Genomic DNA, 25,005 nt, shown 5'->3' on the forward strand with positions numbered 1-25,005 from the left:
GCAATCATATATTGCAGGCAATTGAAGACCTTTCCTTCATCAATCAACAGCAACACTTCTTCTATCTCTTGGGTCTTACGGTCTGTAAAATAAAATAAAAGATCACTGCTTTGCCCCAGGCAATTTGGATTGTGCTTTACAATGCACCTCAACAATAATGAAGCAATCGCCAGTTAAATCTATTTTTAATTGCCTTATTATCCCCAACAATCAAAAAGAATTTATTTGACGACAAATGAATTATGGGAAAATAGAACCATTACAGAGCAGGGTAGTCTGGGGTTAGGTGAGTCAGCTCTCAAGTTTATCAGTAAAGAAATTAATAATGTGTCATTTATTGCTACTTTAATCTCCTCAAAGTTATTGCAACAAGTTAAATACGGTTTTTGCTCTTCCAGGGGAGTTCTATTATTTTCTTCTTCCATCATTTGATTCATACAAAATGATAATAACGGATTATATTTATATAGATACCCAAAGTGCTTGACCTCAACCACCACCAATGTGCACCCACCTGGGTGATGCACGGTAGCCATTTTGCACCGGAACGCTCACTACACATCACAGCTACACAAAATAGCTACAGTAGTCCCGTAAACCTAGATTTAAAAAAAAAGTCTTAATTTACGTCATATAGGGCAACATAAGTGAACTAAAACCTGCTGCAATCTGCATGCCTTTTCAGAATTAATTCAACTGTTACGAACCATAGGTTTGAGGATCCACCCGTGCTTTAGCTAATGCTTCCAGTAATTGTGATGCCAAAAGGCCATGCCACCTGGGGTCATAGTGCACCTGTCTTGCCAGTGTTTACTGCTCACAGTTAAGGTCAAGAGTCAATGGGGCCGGCTACCGGGCTTGACAGCAGTCAAACCAGCAGGGATTGATTGCACCCCAGCTGTGAACCCTACCAATTATTTGCAGTCTACTCTGGAGAACATGGTGGGGTGGTCCAGACATTGATGTTATGCTTTAGAGGAAGCCAATTTAGGCAATTAAATCATACTGGAGTTATTCAGGCTCAAGAGTTTCTGTTTCACTTGTATATCTGTAAACCAGAGGAGCAGGGCACTTTTTATTAGTTTCACACAACAACTTGCCCTGGCTACCACATATTTCAAGGTAAACTTTTATGATATTTGACATTATCTCTTTATATACATGTTGTAGGGTTAATGTTCCCTTAGCAGCATAATAAAGAACAGTCTTCTGTCTCTCTCTGAAAAGTGTGCAGAAAAAGTGTCCGCCAGTGACATTACTGATTGACAATCTGTGAATGTGAAAACTATACAACTCCTACCTCCTGGCTTGCCGCTACCATCGGTGGAATACATTGTATAAGAAAATGCGAATAACAACGCTACATACAGCTGTTGTAGTGAATACCACCGAATGTCACATACGGGGTATGTAAAACTGTTCACTATTATGGCTGTTAATCGAGCGTTATGCCTATAACATATATATAGAGTTCATGTTGAAAACCGTGAGTTTCCCTTTAAGCTAACATCAGCTCTATAAAACAGAAATAAAACTCCTACGTGGAGATCTACTGAGCTCAATTCTTTAACTGCAAGAGGAGTGCTTCTGATCTAGTCAGCACAAAGGCTGAAATCATGCAAGACCTTCTTTATCCACCATGTAAAGTCTGAACATTTTGAGAAAAATATATTCTAGCCATTTTGCTATGGATATGAATTAATTTCCTTATTTTAAGGCCCAAACACCCCAGTCAAGCCCATGTTCATACCAGAAACTTGTCCGGATCAGCCCCTCCAGCTTGGCCGACAAAGACACCAGCACCAGCCTCCAACTCCATCTCATCCGGTGACCTCTCGAAGCGCTTCACTTGGGGTTCCATGTCACAGTTGAGGTAGAAGGTCACCTTTTCATCCTGCACAGCAATGGCGAAACGAGTCCAGGTGTCCCTCATTGATAGCACAGGGAACCTGGCCGCCTCGTACGACTCCTGGGAGTCAGGCTCCGTGTAGTAGAGGATGACATTCTGCTTGCCACCCTGTACAGCTGACAGCTTGACACCCACATACATGATCTGCTGTGAGGAGTCTGTGACGGAGAAGACAACTCCGCCCCTGTCCGAGGTGGGCTTCAGGTTGAAGATGAGTGAGAAATCACGATAGAATGGGCTGGGCAGGTGGGCACGTGCCAGCTGTCCCGTGTTGGCATCGGGACCGAAGACATAGCCAGGGCTGTTATCAGGTCCAAAGACCTGGGTGATCTCATCTGGGGGAGGATCCCCAATCAGCTGCAGTAGGGAGACTCCATTCTCAGCTATGGAGAAACAGAAATAGGATGTGAGATTAAGGTTCACAGGAAGTAGTTGGTCAAGGGGCGGGCTGCATGGCAGGGATGATGTTAGAACAGGTTCCATTAGTGAGTTGGTGGAAAGCTTGTTGTGAATTTATGTGCAATGTGAACAAACTCAAATGTCATCAATTCCTTGGTAGTGTTGTGTATCTTTTTGGGGGCTAATATTGAAGGGAGAGGGAGATGTAGCTTTTGTAAGTACGTGAAAAAGAATGGTGTACTATACTTGATGAATAATTTCTTCCTTTTAAAAGTCACATAAACATCAGATTCAGATTCAGAAAACTTTACTATACATCATAATATACTAGAAATTTCCCTTTGACGTGGCTCAAAAATAAACACCCTAAAAATAAGAAACAACAGAAAAACAGGGTAAAAAACGGACAAAATAACTATGGTTATCATACATAGACCCAGAAAAATTGTGCAGTCATAACAAAATATGAAATAAAAGTAAAAAGCATTTATGGATTTCATTCAGGAATGTTGTAACAGATGCCAAAAAGTCGCCTGAGAAAAGTGTGAGTTTTTGGGGGATAAGTTTGCCAAGAGACTTTACTCAAGGGACCAAAAACAAACAAGCCCATTTATATAGCCTGGCTGAAAAAGGGAATGCTTTATCAAATCTTCCGTAAACAATGACATCTCCAAAATGGGCAAAGCAGAGGTCACCTCATGGGACCAACAAATGAGATATCCTTTTAACAGACATTGTAAGACTTGTAGCCTAAGGACCAGATCCTAGTGACCCCCACTTCCTCGCCAACCACCCACATTAAACCACTGAAGCCCAGTTGACTAGTGAGGTGAGGGGAATTCCAAAGCATACTTTCAATGATGGGAACTCACTGATAAATCGCTGAGCTCCAAAAATGACCCTGTGTCTTGTCCTTGAGATCAAATGACTAAATCTCTAAGAGAGATGAGTGACGATACAATATGAAAGTCAAAGCAAATAGCCGGACATGTTTCTCAGGTTTAACATGCTATATTTTGCATCACATTGTATGTTTAAAAAAAATATCCCCAAACTGAAATGTGAAATGGTAGCTGCAATTTGTGAGGGAAACATGAGGGATCTTTAAATGGAAGAAATTGAATTGGCAGAAATATTCTGACGTCTGCCTAATTTAGGCAAAAGGAAACAGAGGAAACTTCCATAGAAACAGATGGAAACAAATATGGCAGCATGAAAGTATGCTAAATGTACAGACATTGAATCTTTATCCTTTTTTCCTAATTCATTGATCAGATATTGACTTAAAAATTGAAACAGGTGTGAAAGTGTGGATTCAGCAAAAATCATGTCTCTATGCAAAACCTACACCTTGGCAGAAGTTTCAGCCACAGATAAAAACTCACTACCGCTGCCTGCAACAAATATATTGAGGCAATTTCATGCATTCATGAAACCCGGTCTGATTTATTCAAATAAGTAACAATTTTGCTTATTAATGTCCACCAGTGAAACTACCATATGGAAAACTGTCTAAACAGTCTGTCTGGAGATGAAACCCCTAAGGTAGTTACCCTGCAAAAGTCCATGAATGTCACCATTACTGGTCACACAAGGACCAACAGCCGAATATCTGCGTTCATTCTTCTGTCACCCCGGGTGACTCCGTTGGGGTCGGTGCATAATAATTGGAGACAATTTGGAAATACAAGGAACACAAAAAGCACAGTGTACTGTCAGCTACAGCTCGGCCATGTGCTTAAGACTCATTGTGGAGACACATTGAATTTGTGGATCATGACAGGAAAGTTCAACAAGTCACTCTTATCCTTGTTTTTCTGGAATGGAACCAATCGTAAACCTTTCTACTTCGGTCAATGGTTTCGGTTTAAGTATTTGTTTACCCATCTGTAAACGACAGGAGGGGGGCCGTACTAAAATTGCTGCTTTGATAGACTACTCGACACAGTTTCTGTTCCTTTGAAGGTGCACTTGGAGATACCACCTGATGATCAACATGCCAGTTCGATGGCTTGGTTCAAAACCTCCCTACTGAGATGGGAAGAGATCAGTGAGTTCTCCAGGTGGCTTTGTTGAAGCTAAAACACATGAGGTGTTCAGCTGAACTCAAGGTCTTTTCGTCCTCGCTGCAGCCCGCTGCAGAATCACACACATGGGTCTGAACAAGCAAGCTGGATACTCGCGCAGAACTCAGCCACACCCTTCCCATTTCAGCAAATAGAGAAATGCAACCAAACAAAAAGCGGGATATTTGTCACCCTCAAATCTAGCTCGACATATCTCCAGTTGATTTGTATACGATCGCTACAAGCACTACATGAAAGAAAGAGATGATATCCACCTTAATGACAAAAGTTGTTCAATCATGACAGATGTATTTCTGGGGTAAATGGGAGGCCCCTGTTTCTGAAGACTTTCTAAAGACGGTGGGTTCTTGGCTGTTGTGTGGCTGACAGACAATAATAAATTGTCATTTGCACCAGTCCCAACAGATGTTTACTCTGATGAAGTCAGAGTAGCAGACCCTGAGGGGGTCTTCAGTAAGCAAGCCTTCACAAGTCCACACAAGCAGCCATGCCCTCACTCCCTTTCGTACAAAGTGTACATGAAAAATTATGAATAAGGCAAGACCTTTGTAGAAATGTCATGCTGAAATCAATCACACGGTAAAACCAGCCCTCTAATATGGCACATACAGCTGGTCCCCACCCCATCATAGCTTTGTATCATGATAAGTGACGTCTCATGTGGCGGGTGTAAGAGCACACACGTGAATGACAGAAAAAAAGCATGAAATAGAGAAATTGTGTTAAATGGTGACTTACTGTAAGCAATTTAGCTCTTATTATTTTTAGTAAGAAGTATGTCATTTGATTTATTGGCGGCCAGCTGTAACGGTTTACTAATTTAAACTGGTAATAAAATGGAATGTGACATTCACCTCTGACCAAAAGCTGGTTTTCCCTCACATCATAACATTCCTTCTGGACAAATCAAAGGAAGGTCCAGCCCTTGTCTCCTCTTTCCACCTCCAAAATATCACCCTACAGTTCCCCTATGATTCGGTCATCTGATTCTGATGTACTTTGCCAACTCTAAACCAAGTCTCCTATTTGCCTGGCTCTCGTAAAAGAAGTTAACCTGATTCTGTGTGTGCGTGCATGTATTTGTGCGTGTGTGTGTGTGTGTGTGTGTGTGTGTGTGTGTGTGTGTGTGTGTGTGCCTGCATGTGCATGTGTGTTTAGCATTCCAACACAAGCCACATATTACTGAAACAGCTGACCTACTACACCAACCAGATGTCCACTCTTTGGTTTATGTTCAGAGTTTACTGATTGGCCTCATCATTAACGATAAATAAACAATATCATGCAAACCGAGATTAAACAGTATTTGGACGGGGGGGGCCTGCTCATATCAACTTTCTCCTGCTCTTATGATAAATCCATGTTTTGAATTTCAGTTTTCCCGATGTGGTAGTGTCAGATGAGTTGTCCATCATAGAACATTCAAATCACCTCATTGTCACATCTTATGTGGCAAACTCTGCTCAGTTTATACCCCAAGATTTGATGGACATTAAAGATTATCTGAAAGTATCTCAACTATGGTCCGATCTACTGAGATTTCCTTATATAGTTTTCAACTTGTCTGATAAGCCGGCCTTAAAAATAGTTGATTTGATTTGGTGGAAATGTTTCTTCATTCTTCACATTTATCCAATAAAGAGTCTTAGCCGGGGCCTTGAGGATCCACAACAGACTTCAGTGAAAGTCATTTAATTACTGTAGCTCCAAGTGGAATGGAATGGAAGACAAGTTTAGGACCAACTTTAGATCTGAAAAGGAATGCCTCGGCTGATGTTCCTTGAATAAGTTGTTGATATTGTCAACAAAAGCCTGGTCGGCCATTCACTCTCACTGGTCAAAAATAGATGAACGTGCAGAGCGTTCACCATTAGCATTTTAAGAGCAATCTCAATTCAGCTTTGCCAACAAAGCTTTTGTGAACCAGTGACAGCTTAAACAGTCTTCTCGACCAATCAAGTAAAGAAAAGGACTGTCAGTGAAAAGAGAGCAGCTTGGTTTATGGTCCCGGTTTGTCTTGTCAAGAAGACCATTTACACACCAGGAGCTCAAAAAGCAACAATTTTCTTTTTAACCATTCAGCATTCGTTTTCCAAGACAGCACACCCGACTTAGTGGCTCCCCCCATTGATAAAGCTATATAAGCTAGTATGAGAATATGCTAATTAAAATGGACAGGCAAGGCTGCAGTATTCAAAAGTATAACAGAGATGAGGATTTGACATCAGGTTTACTTGAAAGGGGGTTTCCGGGTAGCGTAGTGGTCTATTCTGTTGCCTACCAACACGGGGATCACCGGTTCGAATCCCCCTGTTACTTCCAGCTTGGTTGGGTGTCCCTTCAGACACAATTGGCCGTGTCTGCGGGTGGGAAGCCGGATGTGGGTATGTGTCCTGGTCACTGCACTAGCGCCTCCTGTGGTCGGTCGGAGCACCTGTTTGGGGGGGGGACTGGGGGGAATAGTGTGATCCTCCCGCGCACTACGTCCCCCTGGCAAAACTCCTTACTGTCAGGTGAAAAGAAGCGGCTGGCGACTCCACATGTATTGGAGGAAGCATGTGGTAGTCTGCAGCCCACCCTGGATCAGCAGAGGGGGTGGAGCAGCGACTGGGTCGGGTTGGAAGAGTGGGGTAATTGGCCAAATTCGTTTGGGGAGAAAAAGGGGGAAAATTTTTCGAAAAAAAAAATAAAAAAGGATTAGCTGAAAGGACCCCTATGTTGCAGGGCAATATGAGATCCATGGGAGGAATGAGGAATATCTGGACTGCTGTGGAACAGTGTGTGGTACAACTAGACACACACCCCCTCACCAATCGAAACAACCATTTGGACCTGCTGAGGTCAACGATTCCTTCTCTCACATTAACAAAAGGCTGCCCAGTAGTCTGGACATGTTCTTATCAGGGTCAAAGTGCAATTCTGGGCACATGGAACTTCCCCTTCCATCACTGTAAAAAATGTAGACAACTCCAATGCCTTTGCAACATGTGTCTTTCTGGGGCTTGTCGGTACAACACTGAAGTCATTCTTCACTAACAAAGTGAATTCAGTCTGGTCATAAGATGATGTGGGTGTCCCCAGGCTGTTTACGTTGCCTTCCCTTAGGTTTTCCGAACCGCCTCCGTTTGCTCACAAGGTCAAGAAGGGTAATTCATGATGCTCAAAATGTCAATATGATGTCAACTACTTGCAAGTACAGCAAATTACTAAACAAGTCGTGTTTAACAAGGAAGATATGGAAAACAAAGTCCAGCATACACAACTGTTGGACTGATAAATGCAGAGTAGGACATTGGCACAGTATCATTTAAAATAATGACAAATGAAAAGGACAATTTAAATAATCTACTTTTTGGTGGGGGGGTACAGTTGATGTAACAGATGTTAATTTTGTTTTCAGTTTTAAGTGTCTCTTTAAAAATCCAACATGTCTGTAAATGTGATTCTCCTGTTCTCATACACACGTTACCTTTAAATTACCCAATAACTTTATTCACTTTATAATATACAAAACAGACTGTCACAAATAGCTGGACTAGATCAAAACGGGGCCTTATCAACTTCGACTTATCCTAAAAGTGCTTAGCTTAGCCTCTTTACAGCACATTTACTTCCTGATAAATGTAACTATTGTAAAACTAAGCTGGCTTATTAGCTTGTAAGTTTAGATATCGTGTCAATAGACAAGACTAGTGCCCATTACTTTTTCACTAAACTGAAAAATTAATGGGGGCCTTCATATCTAAAACAGCAAAGTACAGACTGAATCTGTAAATGGGAAAAAGTTGTGATGGATAACATTCATTGTTTACTATTGTTTTTTCTCCCCCAAAACAGGGCATCTCTCCAAAGTACTCCAGATGTTAGAGAAACCAGTCATTTGGAACGGTCTGAAAGACCCATCAATCACAAAATGACTTCATGGTCCAGGAGGGAGATTTGATGTAGGGCTCACCCTGAGGACTGAGTTGTAAAACTAAGGCCGCTAAAAGGAAGATGTGTCTACCTCCAGCTGTGCTGCCTTGTACCCTTTGCAAAGGGACTTAATACCACACTCTTCAAGTTAAATGCTGCAATTTCAACAGCATTTAAGTTGTTCCACAACACAGAGCATAAACAACAAATATCTGAGATGACAAGCATGGTGTCAAACAAAACAAAGCCCATACACATACTGCCTGTGAGCATCATAGATGTCAGGGGAGGCTTCAGAATGTGGGACAAATGGGGGGCGGGGGGGGCAGTCATATCATCGGTGCATTGCATGCACCATACAAGAAGGACAAAAGCATCGATGGAAACAGATTTTACGCAACATTCGTTTTAATGAAACATTCTTGGCCATTTAGACAAATAATCAAAATAAAGAGACAAGGTGACTCGTGTGCATATTAAAAAAAAAAGCGAAGTAGTGCAATTCTAGAAATATCAATAAAAAAGAAATGCATAGTTAAGGAACTCTGCCTCCAGCTTGCGACTACTCTGATGTAATATATATATATACATATATATATACTATATATATATATATATATATACATACACACACACACACACACACACACATATATATATATATATATATATATATATATACACTACCGTTCAAAAGTTTGGGATCACCCAAACAATTTTGTGTTTTCCATGAAAAGTCACACTTATTCACCACCATATGTTGTGAAATGAATAGAAAATAGAGTCAAGACATTGACAAGGTTAGAAATAATGATTTGTATTTGAAATAAGATTTTTTTTACATCAAACTTTGCTTTCGTCAAAGAATCCTCCATTTGCAGCAATTACAGCATTGCAGACCTTTGGCATTCTAGCTGTTAATTTGTTGAGGTAATCTGGAGAAATTGCACCCCACGCTTCCAGAAGCAGCTCCCACAAGTTGGATTGGTTGGATGGGCACTTCTTTGAGCAGATTGAGTTTCTGGAGCATCACATTTGTGGGGTCAATTAAACGCTCAAAATGGCCAGAAAAAGAGAACTTTCATCTGAAACTCGACAGTCTATTCTTGTTCTTAGAAATGAAGGCTATTCCATGCGAGAAATTGCTAAGAAATTGAAGATTTCCTACACCGGTGTGTACTACTCCCTTCAGAGGACAGCACAAACAGGCTCTAACCAGAGTAGAAAAAGAAGTGGGAGGCCGCGTTGCACAACTGAGCAAGAAGATAAGTACATTAGAGTCTCTAGTTTGAGAAACAGACGCCTCACAGGTCCCCAACTGGCATCTTCATTAAATAGTACCTGTTAGAGCCTGTTTGTGCTGTCCTCTGAAGGGAGTAGTACACACCGGTGTAGGAAATCTTCAATTTCTTAGCAATTTCTCGCATGGAATAGCCTTCATTTCTAAGAACAAGAATAGACTGTCGAGTTTCAGATGAAAGTTCTCTTTTTCTGGCCATTTTGAGCGTTTAATTGACCCCACAAATGTGATGCTCCAGAAACTCAATCTGCTCAAAGAAGTGCCCATCCAACCAATCCAACTTGTGGGAGCTGCTTCTGGAAGCGTGGGGTGCAATTTCTCCAGATTACCTCAACAAATTAACAGCTAGAATGCCAAAGGTCTGCAATGCTGTAATTGCTGCAAATGGAGGATTCTTTGACGAAAGCAAAGTTTGATGTAAAAAAAATCTTATTTCAAATACAAATCATTATTTCTAACCTTGTCAATGTCTTGACTCTATTTTCTATTCATTTCACAACATATGGTGGTGAATAAGTGTGACTTTTCATGGAAAACACGAAATTGTTTGGGTGATCCCAAACTTTTGAACGGTAGTGTACATATATATATAAAACTAGAAAATAGTGATTATGATCTGACAGTTTTGCCACTTTCTCTTGCAATCGTACTCAACTCATATTGCCGTTAGGAACCAGTAGCTTGCATAGGATGACTTTCATTTTAGGCTTGCTTACAATTACAAATAGAGTCTTTCTTTCAGTCTTTTTCTCTCTGAACTTTAACAGTACAAATAAATGTGGGCTCACTATTTGGCAAGCAACAGGTCATGGTTGCTCTTTTTATCTAATGTGTTATAACAGCTTGTTAATGATTTATAAAGTGTGTACAACCTAATTAATAAACAAACTATATACCATTCATAAACTGTAAGCTTAATGGGCAATTAATTAAATGAATATCCGTTCCCATTTTATCATTTAGGCCTCGGAGTGCACAAGCTCCCAAAGCCTAAATGATAAAATGTGACTGTTATACTTTTCATTTATTTATTTGCCCATTAAGCTTACAGGCTTACCTATTTCTGAGGATCAACATTTTTATAGAGGGAACTATTTATTTATATTTTCACAAATGTCCCTATTCTTTGGGTGGAATTGTTGCCGGTAATTTTTGAGATTTTGGGAGTGTTTACGTGTGTGTGGGGGGGGGGGCAGTAGTTATGGTACCACTTTACAATAAGACTATCCTTATAAAGAGTTTATGAATGGCATAAAGTTAGTTTATTAATTAGGTTTTAAACACTTTATAAATCATTAACAAGCTGTTATAACGAATTAGATGAAAAGGGCAACCATGACCTGTTGCTTGCCAAATAGTGAGCCCACATTTATTTGAACTGTTAAACCTCAGAAAGAAAGAAATACAGAAAGAAAGAAAGAAAGAAAGAAAGAAAGAAAGAAAGAAAGAAAGAAAGAAAGAAAGAAAGAAAGAAAGAAAGAAAGAAAGAAAGAAAGAAAGAAAGAAAGACTCTATTTGTAATTGTAAGCAAGCATAAAATGAAATTCATCCTCAGCGTTTAACCCACCTTATTGTATAGGAGCAGTGGGCAGCTGCAGCACCTGGGGACCAACTCCAGTTCTTATTTCCATTGCCTCAGTCAGGGGCACAGACAGGAGTACATGCATATCTTTTTGATGTCTTTCTCAGCTCTCGCTGCTTACTTAGCTAGCAACTAGAAAGATATGCTAGAAAGATCTGAGATTTAACAGAATAGACAGATAAAAAGTGCAGCAAAAACTTGATCTTGCCAAATAGTGAGCCCATTGACGTATGAAAACTGTTCTAACTTGTTTATAATTATTCATTAATGATATATAAAGTGTTACATCCTAATTAAAAACCGAATTATAAACCATTTGAAATCATTTACAAGGGTAGTCTATAAGTAAAGTGGTACCATGGTTACCAGCTAACAACAGCCCTGATGTACAAAATAAAGATGGTGCATCTCACATTCAAAGCCTTGTAATAAAATTTTCTATGATTTGCAGCAACTGTTGCAACATGCTAAGACTGCTCTGTTAGCTTCAGAAGCTAAAAAAAAAACATGCTAAGGGGAACAGCAAAGTATGTGTTGAGACTCAGGTTGAAACATCCCTATGGTTCTGTATTGTGTTTTTCAACACAGCCTCACTGCAACAGAAACCAGAGGGAGCGATGAGATCCTGGCAGGGAAAACTGCAAGCTGCACTGAGCCTGTAATTGGAGTCCTACTGACAGCCAACTCAGTGTTTCCCTGAAATAGTCCATGAATTAGGAGCGGTGCCAGCTTTGGGCCTTCCTGTTGTGAGATACGATGACAGGCTTCTCCCACTGATGCAACAAATCAACGTCACAACTCCAAAAGTAGAAACCCACTATAAATACAAGCCATGAAGCATACATAATTTAATGATCTTGAAAAGGGGCAGCGAAGGTTTATTTGCTCCTACCCTAAAGGACAGCACCTTTTTGTGTCTTTTAGACTACCACAGATGTGAAAAAACATGTATAATTCAATTCCATTCAAATTAATTCAGCAAACAGCCTAATTTGACAAGGAGCCATTGGAGCTTTGCCAGTAGCCTGCAGTTCTCCCTTAAAGAACTAACCAGAATAAATTGCAGCTGACCCCACGACCCTGTTGTCTATGACAGCTCATCTTTCAAGGATGAAACCGGTATCCATGGGAAAAAAAAAAAAACTAAAACATAATTAAATGGGCTATTGTACCCTGACAATCCTCTTTCGTGCTAGTGGGGTGCCCTCCATTACAGAAACGATAGCATCTGACAGACTTCTTACAAAGCACTCATGCACAGACCAGTATCTTTGCAATCTTCCCACGGGCTGCGAATCTTCAGCATGCACATATCTATTGGCTGTATTGACATATAGCTAAACTACAGATAAACTAATGATAGACAAATCTTGATGAACCCTAGCAAGTGTCTGCCCAAAATTCCACCTCAAAATGATGAAAGGTTGGTGATGATTTTTTTTTTCCATGGCAGAGTGATGGAGTGGAATGGTATTCAACCCAGTGGAGAAGAGCGAGATGGAAATTAAGTACCTCTCTCCCACCCTCCCTCCTACACATGATGGACAGAGCTTTAGATAGGAAAAAAGTGTCTGATATAGTATCCAAGCCGTTGCATAGTGGTGGTGGTACTGATCAGTGAGTTTGGCAAGTTGGGGGACTCCTGTGTGTGTGTGTGTTTGTGTGTGTGTGTGTGTGTGTGTGTGTGTGTGTGTGTGTGTGTGTGTGTGTGTGTGCGCGTGCGTGCATGCAGGTGTGTGTGTAATTTGGGGAATGTGCATGTGTGTGTGTCTGGTGGGGGAGTGGGGGTGCAGTCAAAGTAGAAAATAGCCTCAGATTAAATTACCATGCTAATAAACAAAAGGAAACAGATCATTTTTGGCTTCAAGGCAGGCATTTACAGGGCTTTGTGACACATTAGCTCGACTATTCAAGGGTGACCTCATTCGGCTGAAAGCCAAACCTGCCAACCAGTTACCACTGTTAACGATTTACCACCGTGAACACAGGCCACCAAAGTTCAGTGGACATAGATGTTTCACTTCCAGAGACATAGAGACGTTTTGCTTTGTCCACTCACTATAAGCAGAACCATATGAATGAAGGATGCTAACAGGCATCTTCCAAATTACTCAGGAAGCAAATCAGCTATTGTATCTATCTGGCTGTGCATAGAGATCCAAAGCACCCACTGGACCTCACAGAAATAGGGGTAACTGGATATCAGAGTGATAAGCTAAATTAAATTCATTTTGTTTCAGGGACTTCTGGGATAGGCTCCAATGTCCCGCTACCCTAATTGGGATAAGCGGGTTGGATAATGGATGGATGGATGGACTATGATTCATCTCAACCATCAATCTAAAATGCAGTATCTATCTCTGATAAAAGATCTGCTTTTGAATGAATGCCACCAGATGGTCTTGAGTGAGGTGGTCTTCTGTCTCTCTAAGGATGATTTGTTATGACTGATAGCAGAGACTTCTTACATCTTGATGGTTTTTATATATATATATATATATATATATATATATATATATATATATACAGCGTTTTTTTCTGAAACTGTCAGTAGTGTTGTGAGTGCTCAACTAATGAGGAGCGGAATATCAACACGGATACAGGAAAAAAGATGAAATGATACCTCATCTTTGGGACAGGCTCCAGATTAGCAGCTGATGAGTGCGAGATGCACAAAACAGGCCTGTACTGCAATGTATTAATATATATATATATATATATATATATATATATATATATATATATATATATATATATATATATATATATATATATATATATATATATATATATACATACACCAAACAGACATGACTCAGTGGTGAACCACCATTTGGAGCACCTAGAAATGGGGGGGGGGGGGGGTAAGATTGTAACAGGGGCAGATTTGCCTTGGGTCTATTTGCAATGTCAGATCTGAGCCGACTAACATTCCAAGAATATTTATAGCTTTCATTGGGTTTTCCCCTTACTCTCCACCTGTGTAGCTAAAGATTCACAAATCAGACCTGGCTCCAATATTGTGTAAAATGATTTAAAGTGTCTCAACTTGTTAAGTACCACAGAAGCAATCAGGGTTTGCAGTATAAATCAGCGTTACAACATGTATAATAAACATGAGAATCATAGGGATAGGCTCCACTTTTTTTTTTTACTTGAAAGTTAAAAAAAAAAGTTTACTTTTCTGCAACTTGCACCTTACCTCAGGGCAATTACCACTGTGAAAAAAAAACACTAGGTCTGTCAAATAGTACTGAAACCAGAGACATCTTGTCTTCTCAAAACTGTCAGTGGGGCAAGCTGTCAGAAAGATAATAGCGCTGTAAAAAGACACAGCCTCTCAGTCCTGTTGATATGATGGAAGAGTAGGGGACAGAGCTCAAACACAAAACATCCCAAGAAGAAGAAAATAGATTGTCTTGTGGACTGTCATAGATTAGTTTCCATATAATATGTCCAAGTTTTAAAAAGAACGGCGGTGGAAAGCTAGTAACTACCTCATGTTATAGTGCCAGTAGGTTTGTAGTAAGTGACTATGGCTGGTATTCAACTCTCAAACAAGAGCCCAGGAAAGAAATACTGAAATGATGCCTCATCTTTGTAATCAAGCAGTTCTGCATCCACACCAAACATCATAAGATAACTTCATGAGTGTGCTGAAAGATTGGTACCTATGAACTCACATAACTTTGCCTGAAAAGCGGTACTTTTTTTTTCCCTAAAGAATTTATGTGGCAATCGTCTCTTTGCACCCCTCAATTTAGGTACTTTCTACCACTGGTTCATAGGAATTTACATTCTCCTTCTGCTCCAACACTGCTTTGCAAATACCGTGTAAGGCAATGCTTCTGAGCAGTGAAGTCACTGTTTTCTGTTGGAGTATCTGGGATGCAAATGGCATATTCATACAATCTAGTATGCAATTCTTTCTTTCTTTCTTTCTTTCTTTTTTTGATTTTCTCCCCTTTTCTATGAATTGTACTTGGCCAATGACCCCACTCATCTGAGCTGTCCCGGTCGCTGCTCCACCCCCTCCACCAATCCTGGGAGGGCTGCAGACTACCACATGCCTCCTACGATACATCTGGAGTCGCCAGCCGCTTCTTTTCACCTGACAGTGAGGAGGTTCACCAGGGGGACGTAGAGCATGGGAGGATCAGTATTCCCAACAATTCTCCCTCCTCCTCGAACAGGCACCCTGACCAACCAGAGGAGGCGCTAGTGCAACAAGCAGGACACATACCTACATCCGGCTTCCCACTTGCAGACACGGCCAATTGTGTCTGTAGGGACGCCCGACCAAACCGTAGGTAACACAGGGATTCGCCCCGGAGATCCCTGTGTTGGTAGGCAACGGAATAGACCGCTACACTACCCAGACACCCCATACGCAAATTTTTTGACAGAGAAACTACAAGTAAATGCAGCCCACTGTGAGATAAGTGAAAATCAATTTAAATATGTTGTTTGGTGATCAAAGTGTGCTTGGGCCAAAAATTGTAAGCTGAAAAACAATACAAAAATAAAATCCAGGAGACTGTTTACCGTGGCACCGTACACACAGGGAAGAGTCTACTCATGAGAAATGCTGAACAAGAATACAGAGTTCAAGGGCTTGTTAACTGTAATAAACTACCAGCATGAACATGCACATATAAACATGCACACACGTTTTAAATAACTCAAGTCCTACAAGGAATATCATCAGCCTGAATTATGAGTTGTTTTTTGTCCATCTTTCCACCACAGCAGGCCACTGATGCAAAGATGACTCTTCCCATTTGCAAAATTTAATTTTACTACATGACCTTTCTGTTCAAATAAAGACAAATAAAGCTAATAAAGTGGCCTGCAAGCTAAGCCTGTGAAAAAACACATGCACATTTCCATGCCCAAGTATCCATCACATGCTAAAATGCACCACAGTAGCTGGGTTTTCCATCCAAGATATGTTTAGCAAAATAAGATGTAAATATAATAGGAAAGGTTGGGGGGGAAAAGTCAACATTTCCACTGGAAAGAAAAAAAAATACTGTTTTGTTGTTTGTTTTTAACATTCTCTTCTCAATAGATTTTGATTTAAGAAATTATGCAACATGGAGCAATGGAAAGACTTTGTCAAGAACACCAAATGAAACGGCATGAACAGCACATGTCTTCTGACAAGGCAAAGTTTTACACTTGAAGGGCCAATCTATTAAGTTCAACTCAGCTGATTAATAATTCCTGTTTTGCTTTTCCTTGGCACACCAAACACTCGAAATTTACTGCACAGATGGATGGAAACATAGCTAGTATGGCAATAAGGATACAGTGTCGATTATGAAATGCTGAAATCACATGCCTTAATTCATACCTAATTCTGTTGATAATGATACTAATAAAAAGAATGACAAATGTTTCATACTACTTCCTTAAATACTGTGAAAAAACAGTGGTTAGAATACCTGCTTTATCTCATGCTTCTTCTCTAATATGATCAATTAGAGCGATTTCCAAGCGGTTTGTTGTGGAGAAATTCCACACTCTGAAATTTAATTTGCTGCTTGTACTGCCTCTGAGCATGACTTTATAATACCTCAAGACACATCAGCTCTTCATGGCTGTATGCCAAATTTTGTTTTGACACAAAATATTTGGTATGTACAGTATCAAAAATACATGACTTTTGCGTCGGCAACAGGTGAACATTTCATGTATTAAATCTGCTGCTTATGTGGCTATGCATGTGTGTGTGTGTGTGTGTGTGTGTGTGTGCATGTTTGTGTATGCATGTGTGCATACATTACAATAACCTAGTAAAGAGTCACAAGCCAATCAGAAAACAAGGGAAACAAAGACATGCAACAGGCCAAAGCAACAAGTACTGCATGCAGTGCTGGTGCCATGCTTGTTAGAATTATGCTCATACTTCTTCCTTGAAACATGCCAACTTGTTTTCTCAATTATATTACTGTGCAAGGAAGCCCAACATTTAGTTAATAGGATTGATGCTTTGCTGACTGGGACAAATGTCAAGGTAATGGGGTCAAAACCAGACAAACTGGGAAATAGGGATTTTAAAAACTGGTTGAAAATGAATTCCACAGCTTGGATTCATTCTAACCAGTGATTACCTTTCTGGTTACTAACAGACAAGCACTGATACCCATCATCCTTCTCGTCTGGCAGAGTGTGGCACTCCACAGGGAGGTGGCCCTCATTCAGGAGTGTCCAGCAACTGTCCCGCAAGACTTCGCAGAAGCTCCGGCAAGGGATAGCTGGAGGCAGGCCTGGAGGGCTGCACTTTGGCACCAGGAGCAAGCAGAAAAACCATTCCAAACTATGGTGGCAACGTGACCTCAAGAGCCATGCCCACTCATTCAAGTGTGCCTGGACTTCTTCTATACTAGTCTGGTTGAGGTAATTGGGCACAGCAAAACTTCTCCTGCCCATGGAAGAGCAGAAAGGAAGAGTAGTATCTAGGGACAAGCAGCGTGGGGATTCAAGGACCACTGCTGGTTTAGATACAATTGTTTGGCTTTCAACAGAAGTTTGACTGGCTATTATAGTAGTTGGACTCGTTGGCACTGCCTGGCTTGATTTTTGGCTACTTGGAATGTTTTGGCTACCTTGTGATATTTGATTAGTTACCAGTGCTTTTGTTGTATCTGAGATGTGATTGGTCAAAACATTTTGGGTGGTTGCCAAGGTGTGGCTAGCTAGTGATGCTTGGTCAGACACCATTAGTTGGATTGCTCTTGGTATTTGGGTAGCAGCTGATACCTTGTTAGCTGTTTGTGATTGGCTGATAAACATTTCCGGGGTAGTAACTGGAGATTTCTTTGAAGATGGTGTTTGACTAGATAATGGGAATTGACTAGTTAGCAAGGATTGCCAAGATAGCAGTTCCTGGATATCTGGTGATCGGGCTGGTGTCAACTGATTTGTTCTCTCTATCTGTTCATCCTGAGGTGCTGACATATTTGGAAAAGAAACATTGTCTTGTAATGGGGTTAGTATACCATCAGAGATGGTGTATTCACGAGAATACTCCATCAAGTTAATCTCACTGGCATTCCAACTAAGGCTGCTGTTAAGCTTTATATCACTTGTATTACTGCTAGGAGTTTCAAGAGACAAACTGTGAATTCTTTCTGATGTGAATCCAGATTCAGGTATAAATTCAGAGTCATGCCAAGAACCTGACCCAGAGTCTGATGCAAATTCAGACCCAAGCCCAGAGTCAAATACAGACTCGGGCAAATTTCCCTCCCCTGAAAACCTCAAATACTCAGCTCCTCCAGAGCCCATGCCCTCTGGTGAAGATGTGTGATTACCAGCTTTGCTTGCGTGCGATGAAATTCCTGCAGTGTTTTTCTGTGGTAGTTGGGGTGCCTCCTTGGTCTGATCCCAATTCTGTACAAGGTTATTGATCCCATTTGCCACATTGATGATGTCCGCCCCAACCCCTGCAATGTTTTCCGATGGCTGTTCTCCACTACCTGTTGGACTGCCAGACCCTTCATGGTCAATTTGCGGGGCCAAGGTCGTAGTACCAGTCCAGGGCCAGAACCAAGCATCAGAGTGGCCCACCCACAGGAACAAAATAAACAAAATTTCCAGCTGGATCCTCATCTTTGACATCCTATCAACTCTTAAGCACATCCAGCTGCTTGCTCAGGGGGGAAGTATGGCATGCCCACACTGACCCTCCACTCTTCATGTACTCCTCCAGATCAACTGCTGAGATCAAGTAGAGAGTCTCCTCACACACTCTGTGAGGCAGAGAGGGAAATGCAAAGAGGAGTGTCTCATTCAAAGGAGTCATGGGGGAGCACAGGGGGAGGTGTCATTCTTATTGGCTGCCCTTGTAATATTTCCTCCCCGAACTCCTCCTTTCTCCTCCTTCACCCTTTGTCACAGCAGTGAAAAGGGGGTTCTACTGCCAACTAATAACTTTAGAAATACAGCTGCATCGGCTTTCTGTGTAAAATGCTGGCTCTTTCAATGTTTTATATAGGAGGGCAATTTGTTCCACTTGACTTGGTGTCTTTGTTAAAGCATGATAATAAGAAACCAAATATATGTTTTACCAAAATGAAACCAAAAAAAAAGCAACAATCCATGTGGTACTATAGTATATACAGTGAAAGCATGGAGACATAAGATGGTGAAAGCACTAAGCAATGGTGATGTGACATGTGAGCTGCAGATATGGTTGTATCTTAAAAAGCATTGGATGCCACACCATGTGTTAAGAGACTAGATTGTGTGTAATTAGGACTAATTTCCCATACCTTGTTATGAGGTTAATCCCATGCTTGTACAATATTATCATGAAAGCAAAAATCTATATGGCAATGGATAATTAATTTACCTTGATAATCAATCCAACTTGACTGGTCTCAGTTAATTACTTATCTTAATCTGCGGACTTCAAAGATCTATTTCCTGCTACTTGCGGGGTTTTTATAGGTCCAAGCTAAAGGTCATGGTCATTTCGCACCACTGTTTCTAAACTGAAAATAATTCTGAAAAATCCCCGACTTAACTTTTCAAATATTCATTCCAATTGCACTATTGAAATGAACAAAGTTATTGCTAGTTCAGACCAAGTTTGATTTTAAATCATAGGAGGTCACTTGTGAGCACATTCCTCCATTTATTTTCTCCCACTACCTCGCACATACCTTCAGCCTACGTTCTCAGCATGTCTTCTGCCCTTTATAGTGCAATTAATTTTCTGCCCAGTTTGGCCCCTGCTTTTAGGGCTTCTTGCTATGTGGTTACACAGTAACCCATGTCTCACTTTCTTGTCCAGACTGGTTTCCTATACACCCTATGGGAGCAGTTGACAGAGACCCTCGGCATCTGCTAATGGGAGCTTAGTGATAAAAGGAAGAGGAGTTTCGAGCAAGTGTTTCTCCAATAGCATTGGGCTTTGAAACAAAGGGCAGACCAGGGTCCATGTTCAATCGCTTGTTGACAGAGCGGAACTCAGTTCAGTGGTGCAGGGAATGCTGCCACCCCTACACTGCTTTTTTTTTCTTTTCTTTTTTTCTAATGCTCATGATGTGAGGTAGAAACGTCTTGTTAAAGGTATGACAACTTTACCCCATGGTTTGATGGGCTCTCTGTGATGGCTTTAGGTCACCCGAGGGTCCGACTGATCCTGTCTTGCAGGATTTTGTGTTTGTTTGGAGAAAGTTTGTTCCATAAGGGGGGGGGGGTGAACATCTGCCTATTTGAACTGCGTATTGGGGATAGCATATTTTTTTATCTAACCTGAAAACAGGGTGAAGATATTTAAATCAGAACCAGAGTAAGGCATTACTCTCAAAAATCCTGTCATCTCAACAAAAAAAAAGTGTGTGCATATATATCTATATATATATATAAATATATATAGAAAAATATCCCCCCAAACAGCCTTCACCAGTGTGTATCTATGTATCATGACAGGGCTGAAAAATGTTTATCGCAAATGTTAAATAAGGACCCAGCTTGTTTATTTTTCAAGACACCGGTCTCTTCTCCACAGAATAATATAAAGGAAATATTGTGCTTTGGCAAAAAAAGAAGTAGGCCATTGAAATCCTCACAGGCAAACAATTTCTAAACCGCATCAAATGACTATGTGTTGCCATCTGTTTGAATTTTAACAGCACATTGAAAACTCGTGTTCATTTAACAATCTGCTAGAACACACAAAACATTCATGTTTCAACTCTTATTGTTAATTAATGCCACTGGAGAATAAGTGAATGAACTTACTTATCAAGAATGGAACCAACTGTATGTGCATCCTGTCTTTAGTTGAACCGCCCCTAATTTTGCATTAAAGGCAAGTTGCAGCAGACCATCATGTGTAGAGATGGATTCTGGCTCCCTCGTAGGATACTTGACTTGATTGCCCTCTAGGGTAGAGCAATTGTTCACCTTAAAACTGTCAAAAATAGACAATTTAATTATATTATGAGTTGCTTGAGAAAAAAAGCAGCATGACAAGTACTTCCTTTGAGACAGTAAGTGCAAAGTGCTTGTGTTGGTGAGCCATTCGAAAAAGGTTTTAAAAAAACATTTAAGGGAAAAAAAACAAAAGTGAGCTGCTGCTAATGTGGTTATGCTACCAGAAGTACATTGTCCACATGTCAGCTGGCATAAATTTGGTTCACCTCCTTCCTCTTGCTAATGAATGAATATCAAAAGGACTAATGTACATAATTAGACCTAATCAAAGCCCATTTATATTTACCAGGCTAATCTCAATTTGCCCTCTCAACCAACAGGGTTCACTGTCAAAACTAGGTTGGTTAGATAATAAACATCGTCTGGGTTCAGACGATGATTACTCTTGGACAACTGGAAATAAGTGGTCATGAAATGCTTCCCTTTCTCCTTGACTTTCTTCTTTTACTTTGGATAATTGCACAGAAATCATCACAGCATTCATTGTTACTCTTTTACAGTGTAAATTAGTGATAGGCTCCCAATTGTACTTTAAAAACCAAGATGATGGTTAACAACGTAACTTAACGTTGGCAGGAAGATGATGCAATGATGTCGACAACTTTATGAGAGATGGCCAAATCTCACATTAGTACTTCAATTTCCCCCTAAAACTCGCAAGTTGAACCCAAGTTCTTAAAATCACTAAATTTCTCCTTATTAAAAGAAGTGAATGGTTTAATTCCTCAGTCACTCAGCAACCTCCTGCCAATCCCTCCCATCCTTTTGGCACCAGCAGCCAGACGTATCCTGCCCTCCAATTCTTTCCCATCCCCATCTCCTGTGGGGAGTCCCCATGGCATGTTCAGCGGCTTCCTATCCTTTTCCTGATCCATTCTTTCATGCCAAAGACCAAAGGCCAAAGTATGACTCACTACATCTGAACAAAGTGTCTGCATGTAATAAAACACACAACAGGAACACTTGTTGACATGATTGTCTACAGACAAGTCATCGATCAGCTGTTATAGGAAAATCTAAAATCTGCAGATGTGCTTGTGTGAAATAATAATCATAATTGTAATTGTGATCAAATTTTTGTATTTTATGAGTGTACCACCTTTATGGAGCTCAAAGGATAGAGTTTGGGAAGTGTTATAGCCACAGGAAAGGCTGGTAATCTGCCAGAGAGACTTGGGTGGCCAAGAATATCCCTGAGATGGCAGACGCTCTCTTGTCACCTTGTCAAGATCCCCCTCAGAACCGGGGAATGGTCGGCTTATTTGTGGAAAACCTGACACGGAAAAGGCAAAATTGCCCCTATTGAAGCTAAGTGTTGTCTTTTTTCTTTCTTTTTTTTTTTGAGTGACAGTGTCGAGGCTTTTTCAACACAGGAAATCTGCAAAGATCATAATACGAACATACCTTCAGCTTAGTTGAAAGTATGCAACCCTTTCCCCAACATCCCTTTCATGTCAACTACTGCCTGTACCAGCGAGAAGCTGGGAGAACCATAAAAACAAAACACAGAGAGAGAGGTACACATCCTGTTGTTAAAAACAGTAGTCTTTTTTTTTTATTATTATTTGGAAAAAGCAATTACCGTAAGAATGTTTGGGAAGTATGCAGTGGCTACCAAAGAAATCCTTGAGATTAGTATTACTCACATGGTAACGTTATCTCGCTGCTACACACAATTCAAATTAATTTAAGCATCTGATCTGAATTAAATGGATTCTCAAAACAGCTCAAAAAGGCAACTGTGATACACTGAAAATTATCAATACCGATCTTCTTCTTATAACGTCAGCTGAGAACTAACGGAGACGCTCTTACTGTCTCATGGCTTTTACAATATAATACTTCCTTTGCATAAGACCTCCATCCATCCATTATCCAAACCACTTAGCCTGCTGTAAAACCATAAAAACAAAAAGTTGTCTGTCAAAGCGTATATTATCTCTGAGGCTGGCATTCAGGGATCTAAGTACAGAAGACATTACCCTTGGTATGCATGTATGTTTGGAGAAAACCGGCATACAGAAGAACAAATGACAAAATCAAGAAGCTGCATCAACTACTTGGTAGGTATTGTGGGCAGTACGTATGTGTTAACAAGCAATGAGCTGCGCGACTGCTCAGGTTGGAATGGAGATGTGTGTTTAATTGTGTTTGTACTTCATCTATTAAAGGTGCTATGTGTCATTCGGCCTGAGCCAGGAGCTATAATCTTCAGAGCGATGTGAAGAACATCGACCAACTGAGCAGGCAAGACAAACTCAGTAGAAAGGTAGGCGCTGCACAGCATGTCTGGGGACATCTGCCATTCTTGAATGCTCTGTTTGCTTGCAATCGCTGCAGTCTGCTGAGGACTACAAGTGCGAGTGGGGTGTCAAAACATCTCAGCCAGCCTGGCTCCTGTGTTTTTGAATGCAGATACCTTAAGAGGTGCAGACATTTACTTGTACCCCTTTCATACTGGCCAAAAAACCTCTGCTGATAATTAGTGGGCAAGTGTATTTGTACAGCACATTTCATTCACAAAGGTAATATATGTGCTATACCTTTTTTTTTTTTGATTTTGATATACTCTATTGATCCCAGTGGAGAAATTCTCCTCTGTATTTAACCCATTCCAGCTGTGTAGCTAGGAGCAATGGCAGCCGCCGTGCAGCGCCCCGGGGACCAACTCCAGTTCGTCTTGCCATGCCTCGGTCAGGGGCACAGACAGGCGTATTAACCCTAACATGCATGTCTTTTTGATGGTGGAGGAAACCAGAGCACCAAAGAAACCCCCCCACCCCGAAGACACGGGGAGAACATGCAAACACACAGAGGATGACCTGGGATAACCCCCAAGGTTGAACAACCTCAAGGTTCAAACCCTGGACCTTCTTGCTGTGAGGTGACAGCACTAACCACTGTGCCACTGTGCCGCTCAAGCAGTTTCGACAAAAAAAAAACATGTGGCATAAAAAGGCGATAAATAGGAAATATAGAATAAAAGAAATGTAAATGATGTACTAAACATGTTAGGAAAGTCATGTTAATCAAAATCAAGTCATTTGTTGTGTTGCAGGAAAGCAGAAACAGTGCACATTAGCAACTTTAAAATCTGCTCAAGCAAGTGAGCGTGAGATTTAGGGTTAGACAGTGATTGGATATTGGCTGTATATTTATTTGTTAATCCTTCCATATCAATTAATTTCTGTATGCGTTTTCAGCAGTACACGGATCCTTTATATCATTTCACCACTGTTTATGGATTTGTAAAGCATGTGCCCTATTAAAAACAAAAAACTCCATGAGAAAACATGCACGTCAAATCAGCATTTAGTGCAGTATAATGCGGTACTATTGTCCTCTTCCCCATGTGTCGGCATATGATTCGTCGCTGTGTAATTGCTGGTGCTTAGCGACATACAAATTCATACTCTGCTGGAGTCTCTTATGTGCCAAAAGCCTCAGCTATCTCTTCTCTGCTCCCCGCTTCACAGCCAGGCCACCCACTGACCGACTGTTTTCAGCAGGGATCCTCCTTTTCCACCCACTCATGGAAGATAAGGGTCAGTGGGCAGAAAAGTACTTTGTGATGGTCTCACAGGGATATATAAAAGTGGCTTCTAAAATATGCATTTTATACAGACACAGTTTAAGAGACTTCAGTATGGTGATAAAAGTCCATTAAAAACTATTTGATGAATGGCTCAATTGGTGGATATATTTGCACATGAGCAAATACTCTCAAAAATACTGTTTTCTCTGGTTTAGCATCTATAATATAGTGCATGGTGGACTCTCTAATGAATTGCATTGTAAAGTTTTTTGCAACACGTGCGACCTTAAGACGCTCAAGCACGGCAAAAAGAGAAATTCCCGGCTT

At 40.7% G+C, this 25,005-nt stretch overlaps 1 protein-coding gene across 1 annotated transcript in view; it reads right to left on the reverse strand.

Moving 5' to 3' along the window:
• Positions 1–17,918, reverse strand: part of col18a1a (collagen type XVIII alpha 1 chain a) — a 78,035-nt gene extending 60,117 nt beyond the window's left edge. Inside the window, exons 1-2 of the mRNA XM_056288867.1 lie at positions 17,309–17,918; positions 1,751–2,292 (exon numbers count right to left, since the gene is read on the reverse strand). Of these exons, the coding sequence (XP_056144842.1) occupies positions 1,751–2,292; positions 17,309–17,918 (1,152 nt within the window). The remainder of the gene's footprint in view (positions 1–1,750; positions 2,293–17,308) is intronic.
• Between the last annotated feature and the right edge of the window lie 7,087 nt (positions 17,919–25,005).

This window comes from Lampris incognitus, chromosome 11, assembly GCF_029633865.1.
Source record: "Lampris incognitus isolate fLamInc1 chromosome 11, fLamInc1.hap2, whole genome shotgun sequence".
Classification (NCBI taxonomy): Eukaryota; Metazoa; Chordata; class Actinopteri; order Lampriformes; family Lampridae; genus Lampris; species Lampris incognitus.